General features: G+C 60.3%; 2 protein-coding genes across 4 annotated transcripts in view; one reads left to right on the top strand and one right to left on the bottom strand.

Moving 5' to 3' along the window:
• LOC149748660 (uncharacterized) overlaps positions 1 to 8,111 on the bottom strand; it is a 40,325-nt gene extending 32,214 nt beyond the window's left edge. Inside the window, 4 exon segments of the mRNA XM_089914204.1 lie at positions 1,705 to 1,835; positions 1,905 to 1,993; positions 7,217 to 7,357; positions 7,985 to 8,111. Coding sequence (XP_089770330.1) covers positions 1,705 to 1,835; positions 1,905 to 1,993; positions 7,217 to 7,357; positions 7,985 to 8,111 — 488 coding nt within the window.
• Positions 1 to 27,554, top strand: part of KCNQ1 (potassium voltage-gated channel subfamily Q member 1) — a 349,770-nt gene that overhangs the window by 205,715 nt on the left and 116,501 nt on the right. Inside the window, exon 12 of one of the 3 annotated variants that reach the window (XM_022591080.3) lies at positions 1 to 27,554. This exon is cut by the window's left edge and continues 2,531 nt beyond it; it is cut by the window's right edge and continues 504 nt beyond it. The exons of the other annotated variants lie outside the window; for them this stretch is intronic. The gene's annotated coding sequence lies outside the window, so the exon portion shown is untranslated. 3 annotated transcript variants of the gene reach the window in all.

Consider the following 27,554-nt stretch of genomic DNA (forward strand, 5'->3'; position numbering starts at 1 on the left):
GCTCTCTGACCTTCAGAAACTGCCCAGATTGGCCATCTCCCTGGCCCCCGCCCAGCCCATCAAAAGGCCAGGCAGCAAGCCTGGATTGGAGCACTTGATTCAGGGGGACAGCCGCCCTCGCACACCTGGCTGGGAGGGTTTTGGCATCTGCCTATCCTGGAGGCACTTGTAACCAGGACCAACCAGGTGGGGCCCTGCGCTCAGAGGGCCCCGTGCTTAGGGGTTAGTGCTCTTCTGTCGCCATCTTGAAATTCTTAATAATTTCATCAATATCTCTGAACTTGTGTTTTATGAGTGAAGTCTGATGGGACAACGGAGCAGGCTCCGGGGGCTTGGAGCCTAGGCTCACAGGGGGTGCCAGCCCCTCTCTGCCCCCACAGGACAGGTTCTCAGCTGCCCTCTCTCCTGCCTCTTCTGACTGCCTAGCCTCCCTCTCCCCACTCCCACAGGGTTACCCTCTGGCCCTGGCCAAGAATGGCGGGGAGGGACTGGGGTCCTGGCCCACAGTCCGCCACGCTGAGGCCCCTACTTGAAAGACGGAGGTGACGCTGCCAGCTTCACAAAGCTGCTAAGGCCAGAACGAGAGAGAGTACACGGGGAAAGCAGTGCAAGCAGTGGGGAGCCGGCAGGTCCAACATGGCCTCAGGCACTACCCTGGTTCTTACTGCTTTGAGCAAGCGGGATCCGGTTCAGACCTCTGCCTCCTGTGGCCTCCCACATCTCTCTGTGGGAGGTGGGGCCCCTTCCCTGGACACCCTGGGGCATGTCCGTTCCCACCGCCCCCCGCCCCACCCCGCCCCGGGATGTCAGGGGAAGCAGGAGCCCCAGGACTTCAGAGCAGTTTCAGAGATTTCAACGGCACAAAAATCCCTGCCTGTGTGGGGTTTACATTCCAGTAGGAAAGACAGACAAGATTCTCCGAGGGTTCTGGACATTGTCCTTTGTCAGAACCGACGATCCCTAGGTTGCTTTCGTTAGCTGCATCGTAGGAAGGACCACGGTTGACCCCTCTAGTCCTCATTCAGGAACGCCAGCTTTTTCCCAACCTTTTGATCTTGGTCTGGGGTTTGCTTTTAATCCAAGGATGTTGAGCATGGGATGAAAAGCCATCTGAAGCAAATCCATTTAAAATGGTGACCACCTCCGAGTAAAGAGTGACAAAGGGTGTTGATTAGAATTCCATCTTGAAAACTGATTTTTTTTTAATTGAAAAAAACCTGATTTCTTTAACTGGATTTTTTTTTTTTTTAGTTAATTTACAAGGTTATGTTAGTTCCTGGTGTACAGCAAAGTGATTCAGATCATGGGTGTGTGTGTACGTGTGTGTGTGTATATATACTCTTCTTCAGATTCTTTTCCATTATAGGTTATTACAAGATATTGAATATAGTTCCCTGTGCTATAGAGTAGGTCCTTGTTGGTTATCTATTTTATATATAGTAGTGTGTATCTGCTAATCCCAAGCTCCTAATTTATCCCTCCCCCCTCCCCCCTTTGGTAACCATAAGTTTTGAAAACTGATTTTTAAAAATCCTTAAAACTGAGTTGACTTTGGTCTTGTAGCTAACAAAATGGGGGTTCTGACTGTGTACCCGGAAGGGGCGCATCACAAGAGTGGCCGAGTTCACACGTGCGTGGTCTCCCGTGACGGTGCTCGCTCCAGCATGCCCTCTAACCTCAGGCCCTGAGATCCCAGACCCTCACATCCTCCCCTCACAGACTCGCTCCCGGTGGAACACTGCGGGCACCGCGGGCACCGCATCTTGGTGTGCCTGTGTGACCGTCTCCTCGCGACCGTGCTTTGAGCCAGGCGCCGGGGCCTGCCGCTGGCCGTTCTGACGCAGTGGTGGGAAGGGTGGTTCCGAGCCACACGCGGGCCGAGTCCTCAGCCCTCACCCCCTCACCGCGCATGGGGCGCCGTCAATCAGCCAGTACTGCCCGCCAGCCCAGCGCACCTGTTGTGCGCCCCCCCAGCCCCGCCTCCTCCCTAGGCCTTTAGGGGAGACAGAGAGGAAAACAGCCCGAGACTGAGAGGGGTTTCTTGTCTCGTCGGGAGACAAGAGACACGTGGGAATTGGCTGAAGAAGCATGTGAGGCTGGGCGGACTCCAGGCCAGCCCGGGACAGACTGGGGGCTGCCAGGCAGGCAGGGGGGAGGGGAGCCTGGAGCTGGCCTTGGGCACGTGGGCAGAATTCAGGGACGGGGTGGCAGGAGCGGCCAGCTCCTCTCTGGGTTGTACTGGGCTCCCTCCCCAGCCTGGGCCAGCACAGGGGCTGGTCCTGGAGGCCCTGGGGTGTGGCCCCTAGCCCCTGTCACCTTCTGGGGCTCCGGACTGTGGGGCGGGTGTGCGGCAGAGAGCCCGGGCACCTGGCGGCCTTGACTCCGGCTCCCCATGTGACAGAGGGCATCTGGTTTATCTCATCCGTACGCGATGGGGGCCGCTCCCTCCAGCACTGATATTCGGGGTTCAAAAGGTTTCCTCGCAGGCCCCTGCCCCCGAGTGCACGCACGCACACACGCACGCACAGCTGAGGAGAATTAGGCTCAAAACGTCCACTCGGCTTGTCTCTTGATTCCGAGGTATTTAGAATGGGGGTGGGGGATTAAGGGAGGAAGTTGCTGAGCTAATTCTCCTGCCTTTGCCAGCACAGAAGTGCAGATGGGGCCCAGAGCCCCGCCGTGTCCCAGAGGAAACACCAGCCCTCCTTCACACGGGGCCGGGAGGGAGGAAAGGACAGGGTGGGAGCCCCTCGCCCAAGCGACTGGACGTGGCGGGACCCGGCCGAGGGGTCCTCCCAGCCGCAGTTCGCCCTCCACCACTCCCCTCCCCGAGAGTCTTAAGGGTGGAACCAGCTTCAGGCTCAGCCAGGTTCCCGGAGAGCTGCTTCCCTCCAAAGCAGGGAGGCCCAGGGCCACGTGGCTGCCTCAGCCCCATCTTCCCAGGAAGGGCCCTTGCCCCGCGCTGCTCTCTGATGGCCAGGAACACAGAGCGGGACGAAGAGCCCGAGGTCTCCCTGTGTGGCTGACACAATTGCCGAGAAGCCCCCTGTTCAGGTGAGCCCTGGCCGTCGGCACCCCCTGTCTCCAGGTCAGCCCTGGCCATCGGCGCCCACTGCCTCCCTGTCCCCGGCAGCCTGCGGCCTCTCCTTGGTCCTTCTCAGCGCTGCACTCACGCCACATACGACACACACCACCCCACCGCAGCTGTCCCTGGTGAGGGCTCTGTGACCCTCACGGCGCCACCCCCAGCTCTGTCCCCCCAGGCTCCCTGCCTTGTGTTCTCCACTTCTGAGCTTGGCACCCCTGGTGAGAGCGGGCGGGCTCAGGTCCTGAGCCTTGCAGGCCGTGGTGGGGATGAAGTGCAGTGCAGGGGCGCCCCTGGGAGGTCTGGGGGAGAGAGGTGGTGAGCATCAGATCTCCCTTCTGGAAAGATCCCTCTTGCTGCCAAGTGGAGAGAGAACTGGAGGGGGCAGGGAGGCAAGGGGGCCCAGGGGGGCCGTGGGGAGCCTCGCCATTGCCCAGTGAGAGAGGCAGGAGCCTTGGCAGCCTTGGTAGTCGTGGAGGTGAAAGAAACAGCCAGGCCCGGGCCCCCACGGGAGGCAGCTTTGGGAGGACTCCTTGGCAAGGCCAAGGACGAGCTTCGGGTAACCCTAGGATGGGTTTGGAGGGAAGGTTAAGGGTCCACTGGACAGTGTTAAGAAACCTGTGTACGTGTGTCAGTCCTGCCGCTCCCCAGCCGCGGAGAGATCCCACAGCCCTGGGACATTGTCACTCCACGGGTACCCAGCTGCCTGTGGTACCCGTCCGCGTCCTAGCTAGCCGAGGCCTGGGCGGGGCACAAGTGTGACTGGCGTGGGTCCTGCGCCTCCCGATTCCAGGACGTTCTTGGGCCCCCATAGCACCCCTTCTCCGAGAAGGAGACAGGGATGGAATCACGGGGGGAGTGCCCTTAGACAATTACGCTGCGTTGGGGTCAGTCCCGGCCTTCCCTCACCAGCAGATTTGCTTTCCTGAATTGGCGGCAGCAAGAACGGGATGCCGGATGGGTGGGGGGTCTCGAGTCCAGGAGGTCCCGATGAGTGGCAGCGTGGGGTGTGGGCCACTTCCCATCAAGAGGGCAGCTGTGCTGTGTGTGTATATGTTTGGGCATTGCACGGCCAAGCCTTGATTAGCCAACCCCGATTCTCCCAGAGCCCCTGCCTCGATGCGGGTTAACTCAGCAGCTGTCCCCTAAGCACCTGCTTGAGGCCTGGTTGTATGCCAGGCCTGGGGGGTGGGAAAGCAGAGTGAGCCAGGCCCTGCCAGACCCATCGCCTACAGAGCCTTTTTTATCGCTACCTTCCAGAGGCAGTGTCTTCCCACGGTGCCTCCGTCCCAGAGCGTGTCTGCCCCCACTTCCCGCCCCGGCCTGCCATTTCCACAGCCATCACTCAAGCCTAATCTCCGAGCCCTGCGGGTTGGGTGGGCCCAGGGCCTTTGAGGACATTGGCAGTGCCAGGGCCACCCCGGAAAGTGTTTCCAATTATCTCTCAAGTTCCGGGAAATGTGCTTTCTAACAGGAAGTCCCATCCCCATAGCGCTGGTGGTTATAGATCGTTTTTTAAGCATTGCAGGGCCCTCCACTGGTATTTGCAGAGAGTCCACTGTATCCTCAGCTCTGTGCTGGTGAAGAGCGAGGCGGCTGCAGTGAAACCCACCAGGCCTCTGGTGAGCGGTGGGTACAAGGTGATTGGCTGTGAGGGGGCTGTGGATAGAATTTGGACAAGAAAGACAGGAATGAGAAGAAAGGGCCGTCTGACTTGGGTACCGTGCGGCCGTTTGGTTTTAAGACCTGTCCATGAGGTCTCTGAGACTCCTCCCTTCGAGAGGTGGAGCTTATTAACTTCCCCTTGAGTTTGGTCTGCACTTAGTGGTCTGCTTCTGACAAATGGAATTGGCGGAAGGTACACGGTATGACTTTCAAGGCCAGTCACGCAGCTTCCTCCTCACTTTCTCTCCCTGGGATCAACGACTCTGAAGGAAAGTGGCCACCACGTTGTAAGGACACTCAAGCAGCCCTGTGGAGGGGTCCACTCAATGGGGAACTGAGGCCTCCAGCCAACAGCCTCATGAGTGCACCATCTTGGAAGTGGATCCTCCAGTCCCAGTCAAGCCATCAGAGGACTGTAGCCCTGGCCAACATCTTGACTCCAGCCTCCCAAGAGACCCTTGCCAGGTTCAGCCTGACCCTTGACAGGGGTAGCAAGGAGGGCTCAGCCTGCCTGCCAGCTTTGCCGGTGGTTGATGGCTTCCAGGAATGTGGTATCTGGGCCCGGGGAGAAAGGGTGCTGTGACCAGACAGCAGTATTTGCCCCAGGCATGCGAGTCATATTTCTGTTCTCTCTCGGAATTTGAATTCTGCCTCCAGGCCAGTGGCTCTTAGTTAGCCTGGGGTGCCTGTGAGAACCACACCCTGTGCAGGTCCCACTCACAGAGGTGAGCGATCTCAACTCAGTGGGTGGTCTCCAGGCGGCAGAAAGCTGTCAGAGTCTGAGCAGGGGGGTGACTTTGTGACACTGTGCTTGTGGTGGGGAGAAGCCAACAGCTGGAGTGTAAGCCAGCAGCTGTAACCGGTCACTTTTCTCCCCCAGAGGACATCCAAGTCCAAGTCTTTAGGACGCAGGTAGGATGAAGGGCGGTGCTGGCCTCTCCTGAGGCTGGCGACCAGGGACCCTACCTCTCCAGGCAGCCTCCGGGGCACCCGGACATCAGGGGGCCGGGTCGCTATGGTGCCTTCTCACCTGAGCGGGTCTGACCCCAGCCTGCCTTGTGGGGCATAAGCCTGGGGCTGGCGGGGACCCCACGCTCTTGTGGCCATTCTCCCTTCCCTCCTCCTTTCCTGGTACCCCGCCCGCGGGGGCCAGCCGTGGACCTGCACATCGGTCCTTTCGCTTCCCATGGGTATAGCTTCCTGTTCCTCGGTTGTGGCCTATGGGCCGGAGGACGGACCCCGAACTCTCACGGGACCAAGGCCCGGGAGAAGGCTCGACAGCCAGCTGTGTCCCAATTGTGTTTTCTGTGCCCACAGACAACGACGGCCGTCTCATCGGTCAGCCACAGAGAAAGGGGAGCAGGCGCATTGGGGGATGGCGGGATGCCCTGTGTGGGTGGGCAGTGGCACCGAAGCCCCTCCCGTTTTTCCGCTCTCCCTGGGTCTTTGGGAAAGGCCCGCGCTTTCTGGCAGGATCGTTGCTGCTCTGTGATCATCTACTTGGAACAAAAGGCAGAAGTGGTGGGAATGGCCCAGATTTCGTTAGACCCCCTGGAAGCCAGGCACATGCCTGCCTAGACACAGGCCACACCTGGGGACCAAGCCTCCACCTCAGCGGGCAGCCCCTGCCTCCGAGGCCTCACCCACTGGCTGGTGCTGTGGGCCATCCAACTGCGTGTCCACCTGGGAGCCCCAGTGAGGCTCTCAGAGCAGCCTGAACCCAGCAGGGTGATGGATGGGTGAGGCCGGGGCCCCTCCATGTAAGAAGTTCTGTATTACCAAACCAGCAGCTTGCGGTGGTCACTCTATTAGACCCAGTTCTAAAGGCTTTAGGACCATAGTTCATTTAATCCTATCACAGCCCACCGTGGAGACAGGGAACTGAGACACAGTGAGGCCAAGGGACTTGCCAGGTGTCACACAGGTAACAGGTGCTGGAGCCCAGCTTTGGACCCTGGCATCATGGGCTCTGTCTGTCTGTCCTTCCCTGTCCACCACTCGGCCTCAGGACACGGCCCTGCTTGCACGGCAGCCGCACGGCTCTGGTGGGCAGTCCACTCATGGACACAGCACTTCCTGGACAAGAGGGGGATGCATTGCCAGGCCCCTGGAGCCAGGCTCCCCCAACAGATGGCCAGGACTGGGGACCCCAGCACCCCTGCTCATTGACCATTCCACTTGACCATGACATTCTTTTTTAGAGGACCCCTCCTCAGCAGGGGGAGGACCCCCAGCCCCTCGGCCCACACTGGCTTCAGAGCAGGCAATGAGCAGGCTCGCCATGGACAGGTTCTCAGCAGAATCCTTTCCTTTCTGGGCTCTGCGGCCCGATGCCAACCACCAGGGCGGCAGAGCAGAACCAGGCCAGGTGATGCATCGGGGTCTCATGTGGGCGATGGGTCTTTGCTGGCATTTCTGTCTAGCTCCGTGTTCCTCTTTTTCCTTTGTAACTTCCCTTCGGTGTACCCCGGATCTCCGGGGAGGGTGGGGTGCTGGAAAATGGAGTCAGCCCAGGCACAGGCAGCATCCCCCCAAGGGGGTCGGCGCAGGGGCCTCTGAGGGGCACGGGGTGGCCGGCGGCCTCCAGTTTCAGCCCCGGACCCAGGTCTGAAGGCAGGAGGTGAAGGTTCACGCAGCCTCAGCTCTGAGGAAGCAGAGGACCCAGTCTGAGATGGGGGCTCCATCTCCTTCACCCCCGTTCTCCGCCACCAGGCCCACGGCCAGGGCCAAAGCCCTTCTCGAGACATGTCGATGGCAGCAAACGTTTTACAGATGTGACATGCTCGGAGCCTGGCAACAGGGGCAGTCCAGCTGCTGGAGAACATGGTTGGATTTACGTCCACGGCGAAAAGCACCCGGTCACCTTTCTCTGCTTGGAGTGTAATCTTTTTTTGGAAGCCTTGCTGGAAAATCTGAATCTTGTGAGCCATCAGCTGTTTATAATCAGAGAAGCATATGTTTAAAAGAGCTGAGGGGCCTTATAAACTCCGTGTGCAAATTACCTTTGGGGCTGCCTGCTCCCCCGCCCCTCCCCACGGCTGCCATCGCTGGCGAGGGGCTCAGCGCGCTGCACAGAATTACTGTAACCCCGTTGTGGCATGGGGTCTGTTTAGCTTTAGTCACGTCAGCTTGGCCCTGGGGCGTGGGAGCCTCTGTCTCTGCTGCACGGCTTCCAGGCCCCCCCCCCCACCCCAGCTGCTGAGGACTTCTGGCTCCCTGCTCTTGCGCCCTTACCATGAGAAACATCCAACCTGGGAGCCGTGTAGCACGACGCGGGTCGGAGGGCTTCCTGGGCCCCGCCACACTCAGGGGCAGCCTGGAGTTGGGGTGCCGCTCTCGGGGCCTGCTCGGGCGCCAGCATCCTGCAGGGTTATTTGTTTGGTGTTTTCTTGGTTGTGATTTTTGTTTTTCTAATAGCTGTATTGAGATAGAATTCACATGTCGGACAATTCACACATTTAAAATGTACGACTCAATGGCTTTTAGTAGGTTCCGAGTTGTGCAACCATCGCCACCAGTTCCAGGACATGTTCAGCACCCCGAAAAGAAACCCTGCCTCCTCTGGCTGCCACTCCCTATTCCCCTCTCACTCCCCAAGCCTGGGCAGCCACGCATCTACTTTGCGTCTGTAGGGATTTGCCTGTTCTGGGTGTTTTATTTGAAGGGAATCCTACTGTATTTGGTCTTTTGTGACTGGCTTCTTTCACTGACCATTATGTGTTCAAGATTCATCCATGTTGTAGCCTGTGTCAGTGCTTTAATTCCTTTTTGTGGGCAAATAATATTCCATTTTATGGCTGGACCACACTTTATTTATTTATTCATCCACTGATGGACATTTGGGCTGTTTCCACTTTTCAGCTCTTATGAATAATGTTGTCGTGACATTCGGGTACAGGCTTTTTTATGGACATATATTTTCATTTATCTCAGGTATCCATGGAGGAGTGGAATTGCTGGGTCATAAGGTCGCCCGATGTTTAACCTTGTGAGACTGTTTTCCAAAGCGACTGCGCCATCCTATGTTCCCAATAGCATCGCACGAGGGCTCTGATTTCTCCGCGTGCTGCTCGACACTTCTTACTGACGCTCATTTTCATCTTAGCTATCCTAGAGGGTTAGAAGTGATATCTCATTGTGGTTTTGATTTGCCTTTCCCTGTTGGCTAATGATATCGAGCATCTTTGCATGTGTTTATTGGCCATTTGTATATCTTCTTTTACGAAATGCCTACTTAGACCTTTTGCCCATTTTTTTGGTTGGGTTATTTCTCTTTTTATTATGGAGTAATTCGAGTTCTTGAAGTAGTCTAGATACAAGTCCCTTGTCAGATACATTTTCTCTCACCTTTGGGTTGTCTTTTCACTTTCTCGATGGTGTCTTTTGGCTCTCAAAACTTTACAATTTTGATGAAGTCCAATTTACCTACTTTTTTCTTTTGTTGCTTGTGTTTTTAGTCTTATATCTAGGTATCAGTATGCAAATCCAAGGTCACAAATAGCTACCCCTGTGTTTTCATCTAAGAGTTTGATAGCTTTTGCTCTTACATATAGGTTTGGGATCCATCTGAGTTAATTTTTGTATATGATGTGAGGTAGGAGTCTAGCTTCATTCCTTGGCATGTAGATGTCTAGTTATCTCAGCACCGTTTGTTAAAAAGACTATTCTTTCCCCATCGAGTGGTCTTGGGCACCCTTAACAAAAATCGGTTGACCATCAGTGTATGGGTTTATTTCTGGACTCTCTGTTCTGTTCCATCGATCTGTATGTCTGTTTTTACGCCAGTACCACAGTGCCTTGATCACCATAACTTTGTAGTAAGTTTTGAAATCGAGAAGTGTGAGTCCTCCAACTTTGTTCTTCTTTTTCAGGATTGTAGCTGTTCTGGGTCCCTTGAATTTCCATGTGAATTTTAGGATTGGCCTGTCAATTTTTGCCAATAAGCCAGCTGGGATTCTGAGAGGGGTTGCACTGAAGCCGTAGGTCAATTTGGGGAGTGCTGGTGTCTCAACAGTGCTAAGTCTTCCGGTCCATGATCCAGAGATGTCTTTCCGTTTATTTAGATCTTCTCTCATTTCTTTCAAGAATGTCTCATAGTTTGCAGAGTGTAACTTTTACACTTCTTCGGTTGATCCTGCGGGATTTTGTGCGACCGTGACCGGCAGCCATGCTTCCTTCCCACCCACTGGTTCTGCCTAGCTTCCAGGCCCACCCTCCCTGGAGCCTCCCCACTGCTCCAGGCCTCGAGGCCCCTGTCTCTGGGCTCCAGCGATGTTTCTTCGTGGTGTCATCTGGTGGCAGTGCCCAAAGTGTTGCCCTGGTGCAAGTCTGCACACCCTGCATTCCTGCCTGGGGCATGCGCCCTCCTCCCCTCTCTGAGAGCTTCCTCATGTCCTGGCCGGTTCCCTGAGTCTCCCCTCGTGCTCCCATGGCCCTCGCAGGGCACCTTTACTTGCCTCAGTCATCCTCTGTCAAGTGTGAATGCCACCCCCAGACTGCGGCTCCCTGAGGCCCGAGTGGCTCCACCATCTTACCCACAGTGCGCCCCAAGACTGGGCACAGGGTGTGGAAACCCCAGGAAGGTCTGCAGGAATCACTGAACTGTTTCCCAGGCAAGTCGTTTTATCGCAAGTCCCCACGATTGATAAACAGTCCTAAATACCAAGTGAGGCATCTTGGGGCCTCACCGCCAGGGAAACAGGACTTTGGCAGCTTATAAAAGGAATTTAATTTTTCATATTTCCTTTCAACTCAAGGGTCTCAAATCCAGTCTGCAGCCCTAGAGGGGAGGGTCCTGGCACTGCTTCTGAGGAGGGTGCCTTTGAGGGGAGGTCCAGAGTCAGCTCATGGTGAGTTCGCCTGGAGCCGGTGGTAGGGAGCTGGGCCTGCTCACCTGCTCACCTGCTCACCTGCTCACCTGTGTCTGTCCCCTTGGATGGGGCTGGGCCAAGCTGTGTGGACCAAACTGGATTACTGCCAGCTGTATGCCCAGGCTCACTGGGTCTCTCTCTCCATCTGTAAAAGGGGGGGGGGGGGGAGGGGAGGGGGGAAACACTCCCTGGATTCCCTGACCGCCAGAAAGTAAGGAAGGGGACCACGTCCGAGGAAGTGATGGTTTATGATTCCTTTGGGAACTGGGGAGGGGCTTTGTGCCCGTGCCTTATTTAAGCCGTGAATATCACTCACTGTCCTCATTTTTCTGTTCATTCTGCACTTATTGAGCGCCTTCTGTGTACCTCGCCCTCTGCTAAGCCTGGGGACCGCAGTGTGGAGTGGATGGACACCACTGCTCCCTGCCTGCTCCCAGCTGGGCTGCCCGGCCTCAAGGAGGTCATTACAGGATGGCGGGGGCCAGGGCCAGAGTGGGATACTGTGCTTACCAGCAGCCCCCCAAGGCTGTGGGGAGGCTCAGAGCAGGGCTCCCTGCAATCACAGTGAAGGGTTGAGGGGCAGAGAGCGCCCAGGGCACCAGGCCAGACAAAAGTGTGTGGACTGGAGTCCCGAGGCCCGCATGCCAGACTCAGAGCCTCAGCCGCACCTCGTGAGACAGGGGTGGGTGGAGGAGCTCTGGGGGCTTCCGTTCAAATGTGCAGATGGGGTCGAGGGGGGGGCCTCCCCGTGACCACCCCCGCCTCAGGCCTGCCCTGCTCGTCCACAGCCACACCCCGTGGCGGGGAAGCGGAGCCGCGGGGCTCCCGAGCCTTTCCCACATGTGACTTTCTTGCAGGCTCCTGGCAGGGGGCTTGCACATTGGCTCCTTGAGAGTCTTGGGCGGACACGGGAAGGAGGCTACGGGGAGAACGGAGGGACTCCCACCCCTGCCTCCCTGCGAGGGCATTGTCAGAGCAAGGGCAGCTCCCCAGACGACCCCCAGCTGTAAGGAGGGTGAGGAGGACGGTCCTGCTGTGGATTGGGACTCAGAGGCCTCGCCGTGCAGGCCCACCGCTTGGCACCGGGCACCCAGGAGGCGGCCGGCGAAAGACTCCCTGTGATGTGAACCGCTGCACGAAGCATTTGGTGTTTGGGAATTTTTCGTTCGGGAGGGATTAATGAGCCTCTGAACGAGATCCCAGAGAGCAGCCAGGACCCTGCCTGAGATTCATTCGGCTTCCGTGGACTGAGTGTGGGGAGCCCCCGCTCCTCCTGGCGCCCCGGGCCAGCCGGACCTGCATTCCGCTCCGCCTCCCGCCTGCTGGAGACCTTCCCTGAATCACATTGTTCGCGCTCTCCATCGGCCCTTCTGGGCTCTTCCCTGCCGCTCGCCATAAAAACGCTCCAGTCATCTTTTCCGCTGTGGTTTTTATTGTTTTATTTTATTATTCCAGCTCGATTCAGTTGGGAAGAGCTAGAGAAATGATTTCTTCTCCCCCAGACTCCAGAACAAGTCGTAGCCATTGTAGATTTTAATCAATCACCACTCCCCCACTTCTGTTTTACTTTCTTCAACTTTTCTTTCCTCCCTGTAAACGGGGTTTCAAGGACAGGAACCCATGTTGCTCCCGGAGCGGGTCTCTGTTTCCCCCCCACCCGCCACTCCCACCCGATGGGAGAAAAAAAGTGAGCTCAGATGGTGGGTCAGCTCTGTTTCTGGAGGCCATGGCCACAGGCGCTGCTGGCCCCTGGCTGGGCCGGGCTGTGGTGGGGCCAAGTGCAGGGTGAAGGCCCAGGGAGGAATCCGGGCTCTTTTGGCTGCCGGTAAGATTATCCATTAAATCCATATTCCTCACTGTAGAGTTCACGTATTCAGAGAATATCCCGTACTCTGGCCGTCTTACATTACTGCAATATTGCTTCCAGATGGGCAAACACCCACTCAGAGCCCGGCCCTGCAGACGCGACGGCCCAGCGTGCTGCTCACCACCGCGCCTTTGTTCTCTGGGTCCCACTCGGTCCCCACTCACTTGGGGAGCTCTCGGGGGTGTATTGGGGGCGCCCCCGGCCCCACAGGAGTCTCTGCAGACAGAGAGCGGCCTGGATGCCGGAGCGTCTATGGGCCGGAGCCGCGGGCAGAGGCCTCCTTCCTGAGCTTTCCCCGTGGTCGGGGCCGTGACAGGCATGGTCCCACTGGTGCCCTGGCTGGAGAGGTCCTGCTTCACCACCGGCGATAAGGCAGATGGAATATTCTAGCATTCTGCCCCTGACCAGGTCAGGCCCACTGCTCCTGACCAAGGTCAGGCCCTGCCCGGCCCCTGCCCGCCCTCCCCGGCTCCTGAGAGGCAAGGCATGTGTCCCGAGCTCCTGCCTGCCGGGGCCGTGGTCTCGAGCCTTCCTCACGTGGCTCCACTGCTGGGTCTGAGCGTTCTGGTGGAGTCGGGGCAGTGGGACAGCCATTCTGTCATCGGTGGGGATGAAGCCTGCTCTCTGCCCCTCCCCGTCTCTGTGTCCCTGGGCTCTGACGTCGTGCAGGCTCTGTGTGGATGGAGGAGCTTGTGGGAGCCGCAAGTGTTAGGCGGACAGGTTGGGGGAGGAGGGTCACTCGAGGCTTCACAGAGATGGTTTCTTTTTTTAAGGAGGAGACGGCACAGCGCAGGCCAAGGCGTGGCAGGTGAAGGGGCCGACACAGCCGGTGTGCTCGAGGCCGGGGCAGTGCCAGGTGGGAGGGGGTCTCGAAGCCCAGCTGAGGAGTCCCCCCATCAGCTTTCAAGCGGTGGCATTCCTTCCTCGGGCAAGGCAGCGATGTGGACAGACGTGCCTATCCCGAAGAGTCCCAGTCCTGGGACCTGAGGCCTGGTCCCCTGACGACACGTGTTCTCTGGCTTGTCAGCATGTTGACGCTCTGAGTGGGGGCCCCAGGGCTGGGTCCCTGAGGAGGGGGCGGCGGGCGGGGCAGGCACTGCACACACAGGGCCCTGGGTGCAGGTCGGAGCAGCGCGACGGGCGGGCCAGCACTTAGTCACAGCACTGAGTGACACGTGGGCCTGCCGGGCCCTCGCATCCCAGCAAGCTCTCGGCACCAGCCTGGACCTACGGACCGGGACCCCCAGCACAGAGATGTTTGCCCACCCACCCCAATCCCCGCAGCCGAAGAGTGGCCAGTGGGGTTCAGTCCCGCGCCTCTCCCAGGGGTCAGGGCTCTCTGGAGGGCTCAGGGGAGCCCATGCCTTAAAGGCCTTATCCTGGGCGAGCGGGGAGGTGGGGCAGGGCCGGCTTTGCAGGTTAGCAGACCCCTCCGGTGGCCAGTGGGGGGCTGGAGGGGAGACCAGGGAGGACCCTCCCGCAGCCGCCCAGGCAGGGCTTACAGGAGGGAAAGCAGGGAGGGTGAGGCAGGCGCTCCGGGACCTACCAGCACCTGCTGTGCGTGAGGCCCAGGGAGAGGAAGGCGGCCGGGGGCCGTGGTCCCAGCTGTGGGTGTGGGATGGGGGCCACCGCACCCCGAGAAAGACCCAGACCCAAGCCTGCCTCCTCTGTCCCACCCGTCCTGGAGTCTCGTGCAGGAGACTCCCATCCCTCCCTGGACCCTGCCAGCCTTCGGATCTCATGACCATGCCAGCAGTCAGATCCAGAAGGACCTCTCCTGTGGGGAGTAGGTGCTGGCTCGGGTGCCAGGGAGCCCTCCCGGGGCACCCCCATATCACACTCTGTCCCTCTGGCTACATTCCGGACAGACCTACCCGTGGGGGTTGACCGGCTAGGGTGGCCCCACGCTTTCCTGAAGCCTCATGTCCACCTGAAAGCCACCAGCCTCCTGGGCTGGGGGAGTCGCCGCGGGGGCCCAAGCTCCAGTGATTGAGTGGGCAGGGGGCAGCCGGGTCAGAAACCAGGCTGATGGGAAGCATTAAACAGTCCCAGAGTCGCCTGGAAATCCCTCTGGCTGTACCGGATGCTGGGGGAGAGGTTGCCCTTTTACCCAAGGGACAAATTTGGGGCTTGATTACCTGAGATAAAACAGGGCTTCCCTGACAACCTCAGGCCTGCAGCTTCGGGATTAATTCCCTCCCGTAAAAGCAAATTTCAGAGGGTTTAAGCCACCCAGGGGCCGCGCCCTGCCTTTGACCTCCCTTATGCTGGGAGTGACAGGACCAGCCCTGTCGTCAAGCGCTGACCCTGCCCATGGAGGTCAGACCCCCTATTTCTCACCCACCTCGTTTGTCTTGGTTGCTAGGCCCACATTAATTGCTATTTGTATCACTTACAATTTTTCACATTTGGGGTGGTCATAAATAACCCCAAAGCGATCTGTGCCCCCTCTCGGGGCCAGGCTCGGGCGGGTCTCCTGCTGGGGAAGAAGCAGGAGATAGGTGTGAAGCTGAGGTCCCCCTCGGCTTCCTCAGACGCATCATAGCTCATCTGGGCCCCCCCCCCCGGGAGGGGATGGTTTTGGGTGGTGGAGCTACGTGGCTGGGCCACTGAATGAGCCACGGTGGTCAAAGGGAGCCCAGTGGTCGGCAGTGCCACGTGCGTGGTGGCCATCCAGGAACCTCTGAGTGTCCCTTCTCCACAGACAGCCTTGTCTTTGGTCCCAGGGCCAAGTAGCGTCAGCGCAAACAGCCTCAGTTCCGCAGGGCCTGCTGGCTTTCCGCTCCCTGCCCTCTCAGAACATCTTAGCTGAGGGCTTCCCAGCGACCACCAGGCCCCGACTGGCCCAAGACATGGGGCTCTCGCTAAGTGGGGGGGGGGCTGTGGATGGCACAGGTGGTGTGGCCCTTCGCCTGGAACCGGGCAGCCCACAGTAAATGGAGCAGGCACTGGTGTTCTGGCTCCAGGGCGATATTTCTATTCCCACATTCAGAGGGAGCCACAGGCAGCCCAGAGCCGGAGGTAACGAAGTCCTGGATAGCAAGCAACTTCCAGGGTTCACACCCGGCCTAAGGCCAGACGCGCTGTAGGAGCTCAACATACAGCTACTGAGTGAGTCCCCAGGTCTTGACATCAGATGCAGAATGGGCAACGGGCCCTGGAGTAGCCAGGATGGGCGGCATGGGCTTCATTCCCTTTTGTGCTGCTTGTTTAACGCAGAGCGGCTGGGGGGCCTGCACAGGAGGCCAGGTTGCTCTCACAAGCAGCCCTGGTAACTGTGCCAACAGGAAAGAGAGCCTGGGGGGGTGGGGTGAGGCATTTGGGGTCCCTCCCCCCAACGAGGGAGGAGACCATCGGAGTTTGGGGATCAGGAAGCCACACACGTGGGTTTCTGCTTTGACGGCCCCTTGTTGGGACCCAGGCTGGCTTTCTGGAAGGGCTCCGGCCTTGCCCCTCAAGGTGGTGGCGCGGAGCCCCGTACACGCCGCGCACTCTGCAGGGCCCGAGTTCACGTCCTCTGCTCCACCGCCTACGAGGCACGTGTTCTCAGGCTTGACATTTACTTTCTCTAAGGGTCAACCCGGGGAGCACAAGCCCTCCCTTGCAGGGCCATGTATGAGCTTAAATGAGTTTCGTGCCCATGAGGTGCGAACACAGTTCCCAGCACGGAGCGGGCAATCACCGGGGGGCTGTACTATTATCGACAGGCCAAGCCGGCTGGGCCTTCTGTGGGGCCTCCCACACCCTGCAGGCCTGCAGACTCCAGCACCGTGTCCTAGAAGAGTTAATGATCAGCCAGAGCCCCTGCCCCCAGCCGCAGAAAGGGTCTTGCTAGCTGGCGACCGCGGCCCCCTGGAAACCACGCTGCCCTGAGGTCTAGGAGAACTGGACCGGGGGTGGGAGGAGAGAGGGGCGCCTGAGCAGAACAGCCCCTCTTCCTTCTCACTCCCAGTAGGGCAGACAGACACAGCAGCCCCTGCAGGGGCTCTTCCCAGCACTGTGTCCCTCGGGCTGCTGCCGGGCTCTGGGTCACCTCGGAGATAGTCAAGGCTGTCTGGGGGGGAGGGTGTTGGAAGTCAGCTCATGGCGCACCCTAAAATGAGAGCAGTAACAGCTGGCCCAGCAGGCACATCTGATTGCAGCCTGGCCTTCCATTTGCAGGTTACTCAATTCCTCCAAAATGCTCAGTCTCAGAAAGTCAGCAGAAAGGAGACCGAGGTGGCCACGGTAGACTTCCTCGCTCCCTCCCCTGCTCCCTCCCTCCTGACTTTCCGCCCTTCTCCCTGTCCTCCTCCCAGAGCATTACCTGCCCCCACCCCCCAGGCCCCCCCAGGCCCCCCGCAGGCCCCGGGCTAGGAGGAGCCCTGGTGTTGGGGGAGGGGCGTTCCCGGAAGTCACAGTCCCCCTCCCGCACCTCCGGTATTCAGGAAAGTTCCTCAGGCCCTACTGGCTGGCTTCTTATTTTGTTCTGAACACAGGCCCTCAGAGGAGCAGAGTGTGGGGTTGTAGGGGCCTCCCTCGGGATGCCATGTGGGTGTTGGAGGGAGACAGGAAACCTGCTCCGAGGGTGAGGGAACGTGAGGGGCAGCCTGTCGGTGGTCTGGGGCCAGAGGACCCCTCCCCACACCTGCTGGCCCAGGACCTCGAGGTCAGAGCACCCCGGGGAGTAACTCAGCATCAGGGTACGTCGGGGGTCCTGGAGAAAGGACCAAACTTTGCTCTCTGGCTGGGAAGGGCACGTCTGCCGTAGAAGCACTTCCTCTGGCTTTGCTTTGTTGAAAGGGTGTAGCCTTGGGGCCCAGGCAGCGCCCTGTCTGTGGGGTTGATCCCTCCTCAAGATGAGCCCGGGTGGACAGGCCATCCTGCCCAGCCTGGCTTAGAACCCTCGAGGACTCCGCAGCACGCAGGGTGGGGCTCAGAGCAGTGCTTCAGCCCCAGCCCCTCCTGACCCCCGCCTTCCTCTCCCTGCTGTCACCTGCCGTCACCCCCACCCACTCTCCTCCCACTGGGCACCGGCCGCCAGAGCCCCCGAGGGGTCCCAGGCCGGCCTGCCTCCGTGCTGCCTGGCTAAGCGCCCTCCTTATCTGTTTCCACACCGTCCTTTTGACTCATGGAGGCCTCCCCGACCCGTGACCTCCCCCTGTGAGCCTTATGGGGAGCAGCCCCCGGGACATGCGTGGCCAGACGGAGGAAGGGCAGGGATCGGCCAGCTCCGGGAGTTGGCTTCCAATGACTGTCCACCGTTGAGGAAAGCGGGACCGTCTGGAGCCATGGCTCCGGGAGCACATGCGCGGCCTGGGCCGTCTGGGACCCTCCGAGCGGCTTTGTGTAGGCGTGTGACCCGGCCAGTGCCACGTGTGTGTCAGGGGAAGGGAAGCTGCTGTTAGGGCACCCTGAGTGTTGGTGTCCACCTGGTGCTGACCAAGCTCCAGCCCCCTTGGAGGTGTCGACTGCGCTGTCGGCCCGCCTTGAGTGCTTGCGGGGGCGGGAGGCCCCGTGGCGCCCAGCCCCGCCAGCCACCTCGGAGCTGTGGGCTGAGGATACAGGACTGACCTCCCCCATCTGGACTTGCGCGTCTCCTAATCGGGGTTGCTAGAAGGCCTGTGCCTCTTGACCGTGGACGTGAAATGACAAATGCACGAGTCTGGCCGTCGCAAGAGGTTTTGGTGGTTAATGCCATTGTCACTCCTGGCACATGCGTCCCCAGAAGCTGGGGAACACAAACCGAAATAAGTCAGGAAAATTGTCTCTGTCTGAGAACCCTCATGGTTTTGCCACCCCCGATCAAGATACTGCCTGGTGGGTGGCAGCCTTGTCTGGTGGCCACAGTGCCCGAAGCCGGGTGGTAGCGACCAAAGGTGGGGCTGTCAGGCACAGAGCCTCGGGCCATAGGCTGTGTGGTGTCAGAGAAACAAACAGCCCCAGCTTGGCTGTGACCTCCGGAGGCATCCTAATTGTCCATAATCTTCAGTTACGGAAAGACGGAAATGAGCTCAGATCAAGCTCTCATCACAGATCCGTGACCAGGCCATGCACATCGTGTCCCATCCCCATCATGTACCCCTTGCGGGGTACACCGAGCCTCAGCCTCCCACAACTGGCTCCCAACTACCCGTTTCCCTGCAGGCTGGAGCAACGAAAAGAGTGGGGTTCAGTCCCCGAACTCGCTGAAGCCTGCAAGGAGACACTCCCGCTGCGGGAGACGGCGTGGGAGCTGACCTTCTGAGTCGATTGGACACGCGAGATTTAGACACTCGAGACAGAACGTCTCCGTCGTTTATTATCTGTAGAGAGCATCGGTGGGCTCGCGAAGGCTTGCGTGTCGGCAGCTCTCCCGTCCGGCAGCTTTGCACACGCAGGCATGTGCTCCCTGGCTCGGCTGCCTTCCGGGGCCAGGCTGGGGTCAGGCCTCCTTCGGGCCAAGCCCACGCTGGCCTTGGGAGGGGACAGCTGAAGGCCAGGAGGAGGCCACTGGCCTTGGGAGAGCCTCCCAAAGCAGAGGCAGCCCCCTCGAAGGTCACCTGGCTGCTCTCTGTGCGGGGAGTGGGACCCAGGGCTGGCCCACACCAGCAGTGTGTCATTAACCCCTGCCTGCCCGGAGCTCTGAGCTCCTGCCGGGGCCTTCCCTGAGCGTCCTTCACTGGGGCGCCCTCCCTGGGCACCAGGGACCTAAGAGTGACCACTGAAAATGGGAGCTGAAGCGTCAGCAGCCTCTGCCGACCCCCACCCCTTGGCAGGCCTGGCTTCCAGAGCCCAAGGCCCCCACGCCTTCTGGAGAATTCGTAGCACCGCTCTTGCGGCCTGTAGGAAGTTATGCCCCTGCAGCATTTGGGGCGATCGTCCCGCCTTTGTCTCATTAAATTGGGTTAGTTTGGGGAGCAGGCCTTGCTGGGAGTCGGAGACTGGCATAGACCCCAAGGCCACTGGGGCTTGACACTGAGGGGTTTGAGGTTGTTTCCCTGGGTCTCCCCATCCCGGAGGTCAAGCCAGCACCCCACCCGCCCCAGCCCACCTCCACAGCTTTCCAGGGACGAGGGCAGTGTGGGCAGCCACAGCTTTCCAGCTCAGAACCCCAGCACCTGCAGAGGCCAGGCTCAGATGCCAGAAAGGGGATTTGTCTCTTGAAGGCTGTAAAGAGTTAAAAAGGCGGGGAGGGGCCCGGCGGGGGCCTGCTTCAGGTTATCCATTCTGAATGTCAAGGGGACAAGCTGCCAGGGCCAGACCAGCTCCGGGGAGACAACACGACAAGTTACAAAACAGCCAGCAGCGTCCACAACTAATTTCTTCCCCTGTTTGTCCTGCCGAGGAGGCCAAGTTAAAAGGCAGCGCTTTGGGGGTTGAAAGGCTCCCCGCGGGGTCTCCGCGCAAGGGGACCCCGAGCCTTTGCGGCCTTTGTTGAAGGCCGTTAATAAGCCGGCTCCCGCTGGGCGCTTTGAGGGCCGAGGCCGCAACTCCAGCCGCAGCACGGCAACCCTCTGTCTCCTGCGCCTGCCGCCCGAGGGTGTGCCCGGCGCTTCCCAGCCGAGGTGGGAGTGGAATTAGCAGATTGTATCAAGAAATATTTCTAGGGATTTACATTCCGGTGGTCAAGAGTCTTCTCGAGGCTTTTCTCCTGCGTGTCGGGGTGGGAGCCGCCCTGCAGAGTGGGCCAGGGGGCGGGGCAGGCCTTGGGGGTCACGTCCCCATCCCCACAGGGCCTTTAAGAGGCCCCTCGCCACTCTGCTACTTGAGATGTGACAAACAGTGCAGGGTGATGGTTCTCCGGGGCTGGCTGTCGTCCCCACAGCTGCCGGACCGGCCTCCCCGGCCTGGCCAGATGCTGGCCGAACCTCCGAAGGCACCGAGCTCACCCAGACTCAACTGTCTGTCTCTCCGTGTGTCCCCCAGTCCCTTCTGAGGCCCCTCCTCCAGCCAAGGGAGGACCTGGGGTGGGCTTGTCTCGGGTGGCCCATGAGACCGGGCTCCACGGCCCCGCACAGGCCCAGCCCTCTGGGGACACCCTCACTATTAGCCCCAGAGGCCGGGCTCCATCCACGTCACCCGGGAGACATGCACCGAGGGCTTCCTGTCCCCCTTTCCGCAGCTACCTCGGCACCCCCCTGGGTCTCGCGGCCCGGCCTCTTGCGTGAGCGGTCCCCACATGCAGGGAGCACACACAGCCTCCCGGGGTCCTGCAGGCACCGAGTGTGGGAAGCCCCACGCCCCCTGAGAGCAGGGCTGGGTCCTGAGGCCCCGATCGGGCGAGTCTGGGCACGGGGCGGGGGGAAGCACACAGCTGACACGCCTGTACCTTGGAGCTCACAGGCGACGTGACACCCCATCAGGTTGACGGGTGAAAAACAGCAGATGGGGTGAAGGCAAGAAAGGAGAGCAGGCAGCTGGGGTGGGGCTGGGCGTGACTCCTCAGCCCATGGGGACAGCCTCTGCACGGAGGTGGCAGTTGGGCGGCACCGGGGGAGGCCATCCTTCCCCAGGGGGTGGGGTGTGAGTGTGGACTGTAGGAGCCCTGGCGAGGTTCTGTCACCCCAGGGCCCTGAGAGATGGCTGGAACAGGCTGGGTGGCTGAGTCTGTGTCCTGTGGGTGATGGGGACCTTGGAGGGCTGTGAGCAAGGGGGTGACCACAGGCAGAGCAGCTCTGAGTGCCCTCTCCTCCTGTCCTGCCGGCACGGGTGCGGCCGCTGACCGAGCTTGCATCCCTCTGTGGAGCTCCGCGTGCCTGGCCTCCCCGCTGCCCCAGGGTGATGGTGCTGACAGCGCTGTCCCCGTTTACTGTTGGGACAAATGAGGGGTCACGGAGTCTCGGGAGCCTCCTAAGGGACACTGGGCACGAGGGCCTCTTGAGGGGATGCAAGAGGGGTGTGCACTTACCCAGACCAGGCCCGATCCCAGCTCCAGCCCTCGAGACCCCCAGCAAGTCCCTCCTTCTCTGAGTCTCGGTGTCCCATCTGTCCTGTGCAATACGCTGCCACCTCCTTGCTGCACTGGGGGTGGGGGTGGGTGGCAGAGGTGAGAGCAGGTGGCACTGTTTATGTGCCTGCCACATGTGGAAGCCCCGTGAAGACAGCCCCAGGCCTGGGCCAGCTCATGCTCCTGTCCCTGGTGTGCCGGTGGTGCCTGGAAGCAGCGACAGTGTAGTTAAAAGATGATGCTGAGTTTCAGAGACACAATGTATCAGTTAGCTTTGCTGCCAAACAAACTGTCCCCAGGTCGCACGGCCAAGCCCAATTCCAGAGAGTAAAGAGACACTTCCTCCCCTGGATGAGAACAGCGCAGTCACATGGCAGGGGGGAAGTTGACAGGCATGAGAGGGGTGGCGGCGGCCTTCATGACCTGCCGCAGGTGTGAAGGAATTCACTCTTTTCAGTGGGTGGAGCAGAAATTTAAACCCTGCTCTCTCTGTCTGACACCGAGCCCTGCCCTCCATCCATGCCACCCCCCTCCCGCCCCATCACCACCTCCACAGGCAATCCCTGGGCCCCGCCCAGGGGCCCCATCCTTCTGATAGAAAACCACATCTGGACCTGGACGATCCAATAAAGTCATTGGGGAGCCACGGACAAGGAGTCCAGGAAGCAAAGACAGAAAGAAAAACACGCACACATGCAGGCTCAGAAAATATACAGCCCTCTCTGCAGGCTCAGTATCGCTTTACGGTGTCACCTTTCGGCATGGAGCCACTTATTCTGTCAGGGCGGAGAGCCCTCCAGCTCCACCAGGTGACGGTCCTAAATCCTTGGGAGCGACAGCCGTCCTCCCGCCTGGATTGGGTTTCTGCAAAAGGGAACGGGGCTGGAAGCCAGGGCCCCCATCGCGCCCGTGCAGGGCTGCGTCTGAGCTGCCGGGCGTGTGCGTGGAAGGCCGGGGACAAGGGCTGCATGGTTCCCTGGGAAGCTGGTACTGCCCACGGAGTGGGGAAGGCGGAGCTTTGTCCCCCAGGCAGGCCCTCGGCACTGCACCCCCTTAGCGGTCCCTTCAGGAGAAGGGCGGGAGGAGCCTGGGGGCCCCGTGCCCACGTTCCTCCCCGCTCGTCACCCCCCACCCCAGGAGGCGATGCTGTGATTATCCTGGGCTCACAGATGAGGACATGGGGACTTGCCTGAGGAGAGAAAGGAGTCAGAATGCGGGTGGGGGTCACCAGCCCCCCGCACGTAGCAGCATCTCTAGGATCGAGATTTCGGCCTCAGCACAGAGCTGGCTTCGTGCTGCCCTGCCGCATGGCAGCTGTGGGACCTTGAACGAGATACTTAAAGGCCCGGGTCTCAGTGTCCTCAGCTATGAAGTGGGGACACAGTGGTCTCTGTTACAGGGAGCAGACAGCTGACCCAGGGACCGGTCCCAGCTTCTGAGGGCAGCGCCCGGTACAGCCAGGGCTCAGAAACGGGGGGGGTCCATCGGAGCCATCAAGCTGGAGTCCGTCGTGTCACCAGGACACCCAGTCCGTTTAGGGACAGTCAGCGAGCCCGACGGTCACGCGTGGAGTTTGCTGAAAACCACAGATGCGTCTGCTAAACGCGGGTCTTGAACCGGGGCTCGACCTGTTCCTGCCCCATTCCAGTCCCGAGAGAGTGGGCCCCACAGGGACTAATCTGTGGCAGGGAGACGGGAGCGCCGTGCACTTGGCGGGGACCCTCCACGGCAGGGACAGTGGCGGCTGCGGGGAGCCCCGTGGCCACCTCCTCCCCCAGACCCACGGCCACGGCCGACTCCTGGAAGGTCGGCAGCCGGGGCACAGCGGCAGGGCCGGCACTGGGAGAGGGGCTCCGGGCGTCCGCAAGCTGCTTTGGCTCCTTGGTGGCTTGACTTGCAGCACACACGCTGCCACCCAGCTCTCAGGACCGGGAGAGGCCGTTCTACCACCTTTTGCCTCGAAAGAACGGCTTTCATAGTGGGGACGCCCTGCCGTTCGTCTCTCTGGGGCCCTGAGCTTCTGCGTCTCTGAACTAGAGGCCCATGTTTAGCTGTGGTTGAGGGGGCACCTTAGCGGGAGGGTCCCTGGGTTCAAGGGCCTCGCCCCCAGAACCCGAGGCTAGCTTGCCTTTGCCCTTTCCCAGACAACCCCCCACAAGGCCAGGGGCCCCTCCCCCCCGGCTGCGGGCTCCACGGCTGGATTCCCACGTCCAGCTGAGGGGGATCTGGGGAAGGCGGGGGCTGCTGGCCTCTCTGAAACCGGTCAGCTTGCGCAAACGCTGTCTCCCCTGCCCCAAGTGCCGGTCACCTGCCCAGTTAATCATCCCAGGGCCCTGCGGGTCAAGGAGAGGCGGGAGGCCAACTCCCTGCTTCTCAGATTCTGCTGAACCAACTGAAACCCTAACCTTCGGGCTTCCCCACTAATTTGTGATAAGGCCTCGCCAAGAAAAACAGCAGGCGAAAGACCCCTGATTTCTCCACGAATTCCAGAGCGCTTGGTTCATTCCAGCAGGGAAGGGGCCCCGAGGCGGCCGTGCGTGCAGAGCCATCGCTGTGTGGGTGCGCGGCTGGGGACGGCCTCTCGGGAGCAGCTAAGGAGGACCACCTGCCCGTTCCGAGGAGATTGCTTCCAGCTGGCGGGGCAGGAGGCCGAGGACGTGTCCCGCGGTGGCTCCGACCGGGCTGCACTTGCTCACGTGATGTGTGTGCAGATGTGGCCCGCACGGGCAAGGGTGTGCATGGAGGTTCGTCCGCCCAGGCCCCTGACCTGCGGACCCCGGGGTCCCCATATGGATTGGGGGGAGCTGCCAATGCCCTGAGAATGGGAGCCAGTGGCGCATCTGGGTGAGGGAGAGAGTCCTCTTGGAGGCCACAGCGGGCTCTCGTGGGGCCCAGACACCCCACAAGAGGCGGCCACTGCTCCCTCAGAGCTGGGGAAACTGAGCCCCAGGGCGGAGAAGTGATCGGCTCCCGGTCAGCGCTCCCCAGCCCCGCCCCGCTGTGGCCCACGTGGCAGGGCGGTGGCCAGGAGCCCAGAGGGGCTCTGGGTGGGACTACGGTGACGAGCCAGTGGACTGGGGCCAGAGAGATGGGCAAGGCCCACTCCCAGCAGGGAGGAACATTATTTGATATTTCTTCCCCAAATCACATTGTTTCTGTGTTGGCCTGAATAGGAGCTGACTTCAACCCGGAGACGTGGGGATGTCAGGGCACCGGCCTGTCTGCCTTCCCCTGGAATGTGCCCCTCCCTCCATGCAGCGGGCAGCCGCCCCTTGCTGGGCAGCGGGGCGCCCCTTCCTTCCCCCTGCCCCAGCCCCAGGCCCAGGTCCGCCCTTCCAGAGGCCCGGGAAGAGCACCCAGGCTCCTGCCCGGCAGCTCCCAGCAGACATCCACACTCCTTAAAGAGAGACACATCACGTGCACCCTGGGCACTGGGCTCCCCTAGATCTGCCCCCCTGGGCGGAGGGCTGGCCCTGGGCGTGGAGGTCAGCAGGGGCAGAGGACATTTGAGCCACTTGGTTGGGGGCTCAGGCTCTGCGGTCCTAGCTCCCTGTCCCCAGGGGGGTCCTAACAAACCCTGTGTTGTCTTTAATGCCTCCTGGCGGGAAAGCCTGTGCCTGCCTTCCGCTCTGTCGGTTTTGTTTCAAATTCTGAAGTCCTGTAACCCTTCCACCCAAGTCAGAGCAAGGCAGCGTCAGACTCCGGAAGGATACCGCCCCCCCCCCGCCCCGGGACAGTGGGGTTCTGGAGCAGCGGAGCCCTCAACATCTCAGCGTCTGCAGATGTTAGGGAGCGCGAAGGCAGCTTGGGGGACGCGAGGGGCTCTGGGACAGACACCCTGGATTCAAATCCCAGCTGGCCAAGACCTGGGGCGGCTCACAGCCTCTCTGAGGTTCCGTTTCCTTATCTGTGAAATGGAGATAATAAAGGGTAACTATGTGTGGGGCAGGACTCCATGGAAAGCAGACACACTTTGGGATTATCCTGTGTGGGCGGGGTGTTGGGAAGCGCGGGGCCTCCTGCAGGAATCCGGGGCTAATGTCCTTGCGGCAGAGGGTGGGGGGATGGGGGAGGGTACCAGAGCCCTAGAGAGCAAAGGTCAAGTGAACAGTTTACCTTGAGGAGAGGAGCAGGGACCAAAGATGGGGGGGTGGGGCGGGGGTGGCGGTCACAGCCAGCAGGGAGATCCAGACCCGAACTGGAAGGCCCCGGAAAGGAGCCTGGGATGTACACGCAGAGATCAGGCTCCAGGACAGAGTGAGCCGGTGGAGAGGGCTGCGTGGTCTGGAAGGGTGAACAGACAGCATCCAGGATTCAAGGACACGTCAATGGGAAACACGCATGGCTGAGCCTGGCCTGTGCTTTGCTCGCTCCGTGCTGGGGTGGAGATGCAGGCAGGCGTGCCTTCCTGGGTGGAGCTGTGGGGCGTCGAAGTGGATGCAGAGGGCCACCCCGTGTCCCCCTAGACCCTGCCCTCCTCGTGCCCTGTCCCCAGGCTCGTGTACTCTGGCGTCCTCCTCGTCCCTCCGTCCCTTCCAGCTCGTTCCTGCCTCTGCACGTGTCCGCCCCCCTCCCCCCAGGACTTACGCTGGTCCTGCCCTTCCCCCCATGCAGGTATCTCCTCTCCTGTCCCCTCCTCTCCTCACAGCCCTCCCCTGTGCCCCCCAGGGTCCGTTGTCTCCTCTGCCCCAAACAGAAGCACTCTGAGGCCAGGGGGGAATCTCTTGTTCCTGCCCATCAGGGTCCAGGCCACTTCCTTCTGGAGATTCTCAAACCACCCTGCGTGAACCCGTTGGCAGAGCTGGGCCTTGGGGAGGACAAGGGCGGGGGACACAGGTCCGGGCAGAGCCCACTGCGTCCTCGCAGAGGCTGGCTCTGGGGGAGACCTAGATGACCAATCATGTCCCCGAGGGCTCGGTCCGGGGGACGGGTGTCCCAGGAGGGCCCCACCAGGGCAAACGGTAGACTGGCTCCGGGGCTCAGGGCCTTGGCAGCCCCCCGCCCCCCTGCACTTCCCCAGCCCCTGGCCGCACTCCCCCCCCCCACCCCAGAGGACCAGGATGCTGTTGAACCACCAGAAACCTAATCTATTATTACACAGAAACTTCTGTGAAGTCAGGGGTTTGAACTCCCCAGAAGTGTTTGCCTGATTTGGGGCCGATAGCGGGTGATAAATGCTGGCGATAAGGTGTTGATTGGTTCTGGGAGCTGCTGTAGACACAGGGGCCGTTGTGCACGCCAGGCTGGCAACTGTGCTCACCAGGACAATAGCCCGTTTATCCACCGCTCTGCTTGCCGCCCGCCCGCCCACCCCGGACGGGCACAAAGGACGCTCGGGCCGGGGACCCCTGAGCCCAGCTCTCCCCGGGGGCAGACCTCAGGGGCAGGCACTGTCCCGGCCCCGGGAATCTGCCCCTCGCGCTTCTCCTCCCTGGAGCATCCCGGCAGGGGGGAGCCACACTGTGGGTGGCAAAGTTCTCTGGCCTCAGTAGCCACACCTGTAAAATGGAATCATGAAGTCCCAGCACTGTAGGGCTGCCGGCAATTAGATCAAATACGCAAGTCCTTAAGGAGAGACATGCGGGTGTTTATTTGACAAACATGGACGCCTGCTCCAGGCAGGAAATTGACACAGATTGACGATACAACATGGACACAAAATTGACACAAGTCAACGTGAATGGATACAGATTTGGTACAAATTGACACATGCTGGAGGAGTCGATGTTCCAGAGGGAACGGTGGACAATCACACGATAACAGATGGAAATGTGTTTAGCTCTTCGTTATTTATCGTTAAGCGCTTGGGAGGAAAAGGGAAGGTAGGCGGGGCTGGTGCGTGGAAGGGGCCTGTCCCAAACTGAGTCAGGGGGCATCTCATGGAGAGGGTGACTAGTCCAAAGCCCAGGGAAGGTGAGTTTTGTGGCGTCAGGGTGGAGCTTGCTTTGGAGGGGGTCCCACAGAAGGAGGCCGATGGGGCCGGGGCTCTGGAAGTCGCGTGAAGACACTGGAGTTCGCTCTGAATGGGGCCCAGCCCAGCCCAGATGGTACAGGGTCACCGGCCGCAGAGCCGAGGATGGACTGTGGAGGGGCAGGGGCAGAGCTGGGAGACCAAGGTGGAAGCCACCACACAGCGCAGGGGAGCCAGCTGGACCAGGC

Source organism: Delphinapterus leucas, chromosome 7 (assembly GCF_059928025.1).
Source record: "Delphinapterus leucas isolate spDelLeu-1000000601 "Yukka" chromosome 7, BTC_Dleu_Yukka2, whole genome shotgun sequence".
Taxonomy (NCBI): domain Eukaryota; kingdom Metazoa; phylum Chordata; class Mammalia; order Artiodactyla; family Monodontidae; genus Delphinapterus; species Delphinapterus leucas.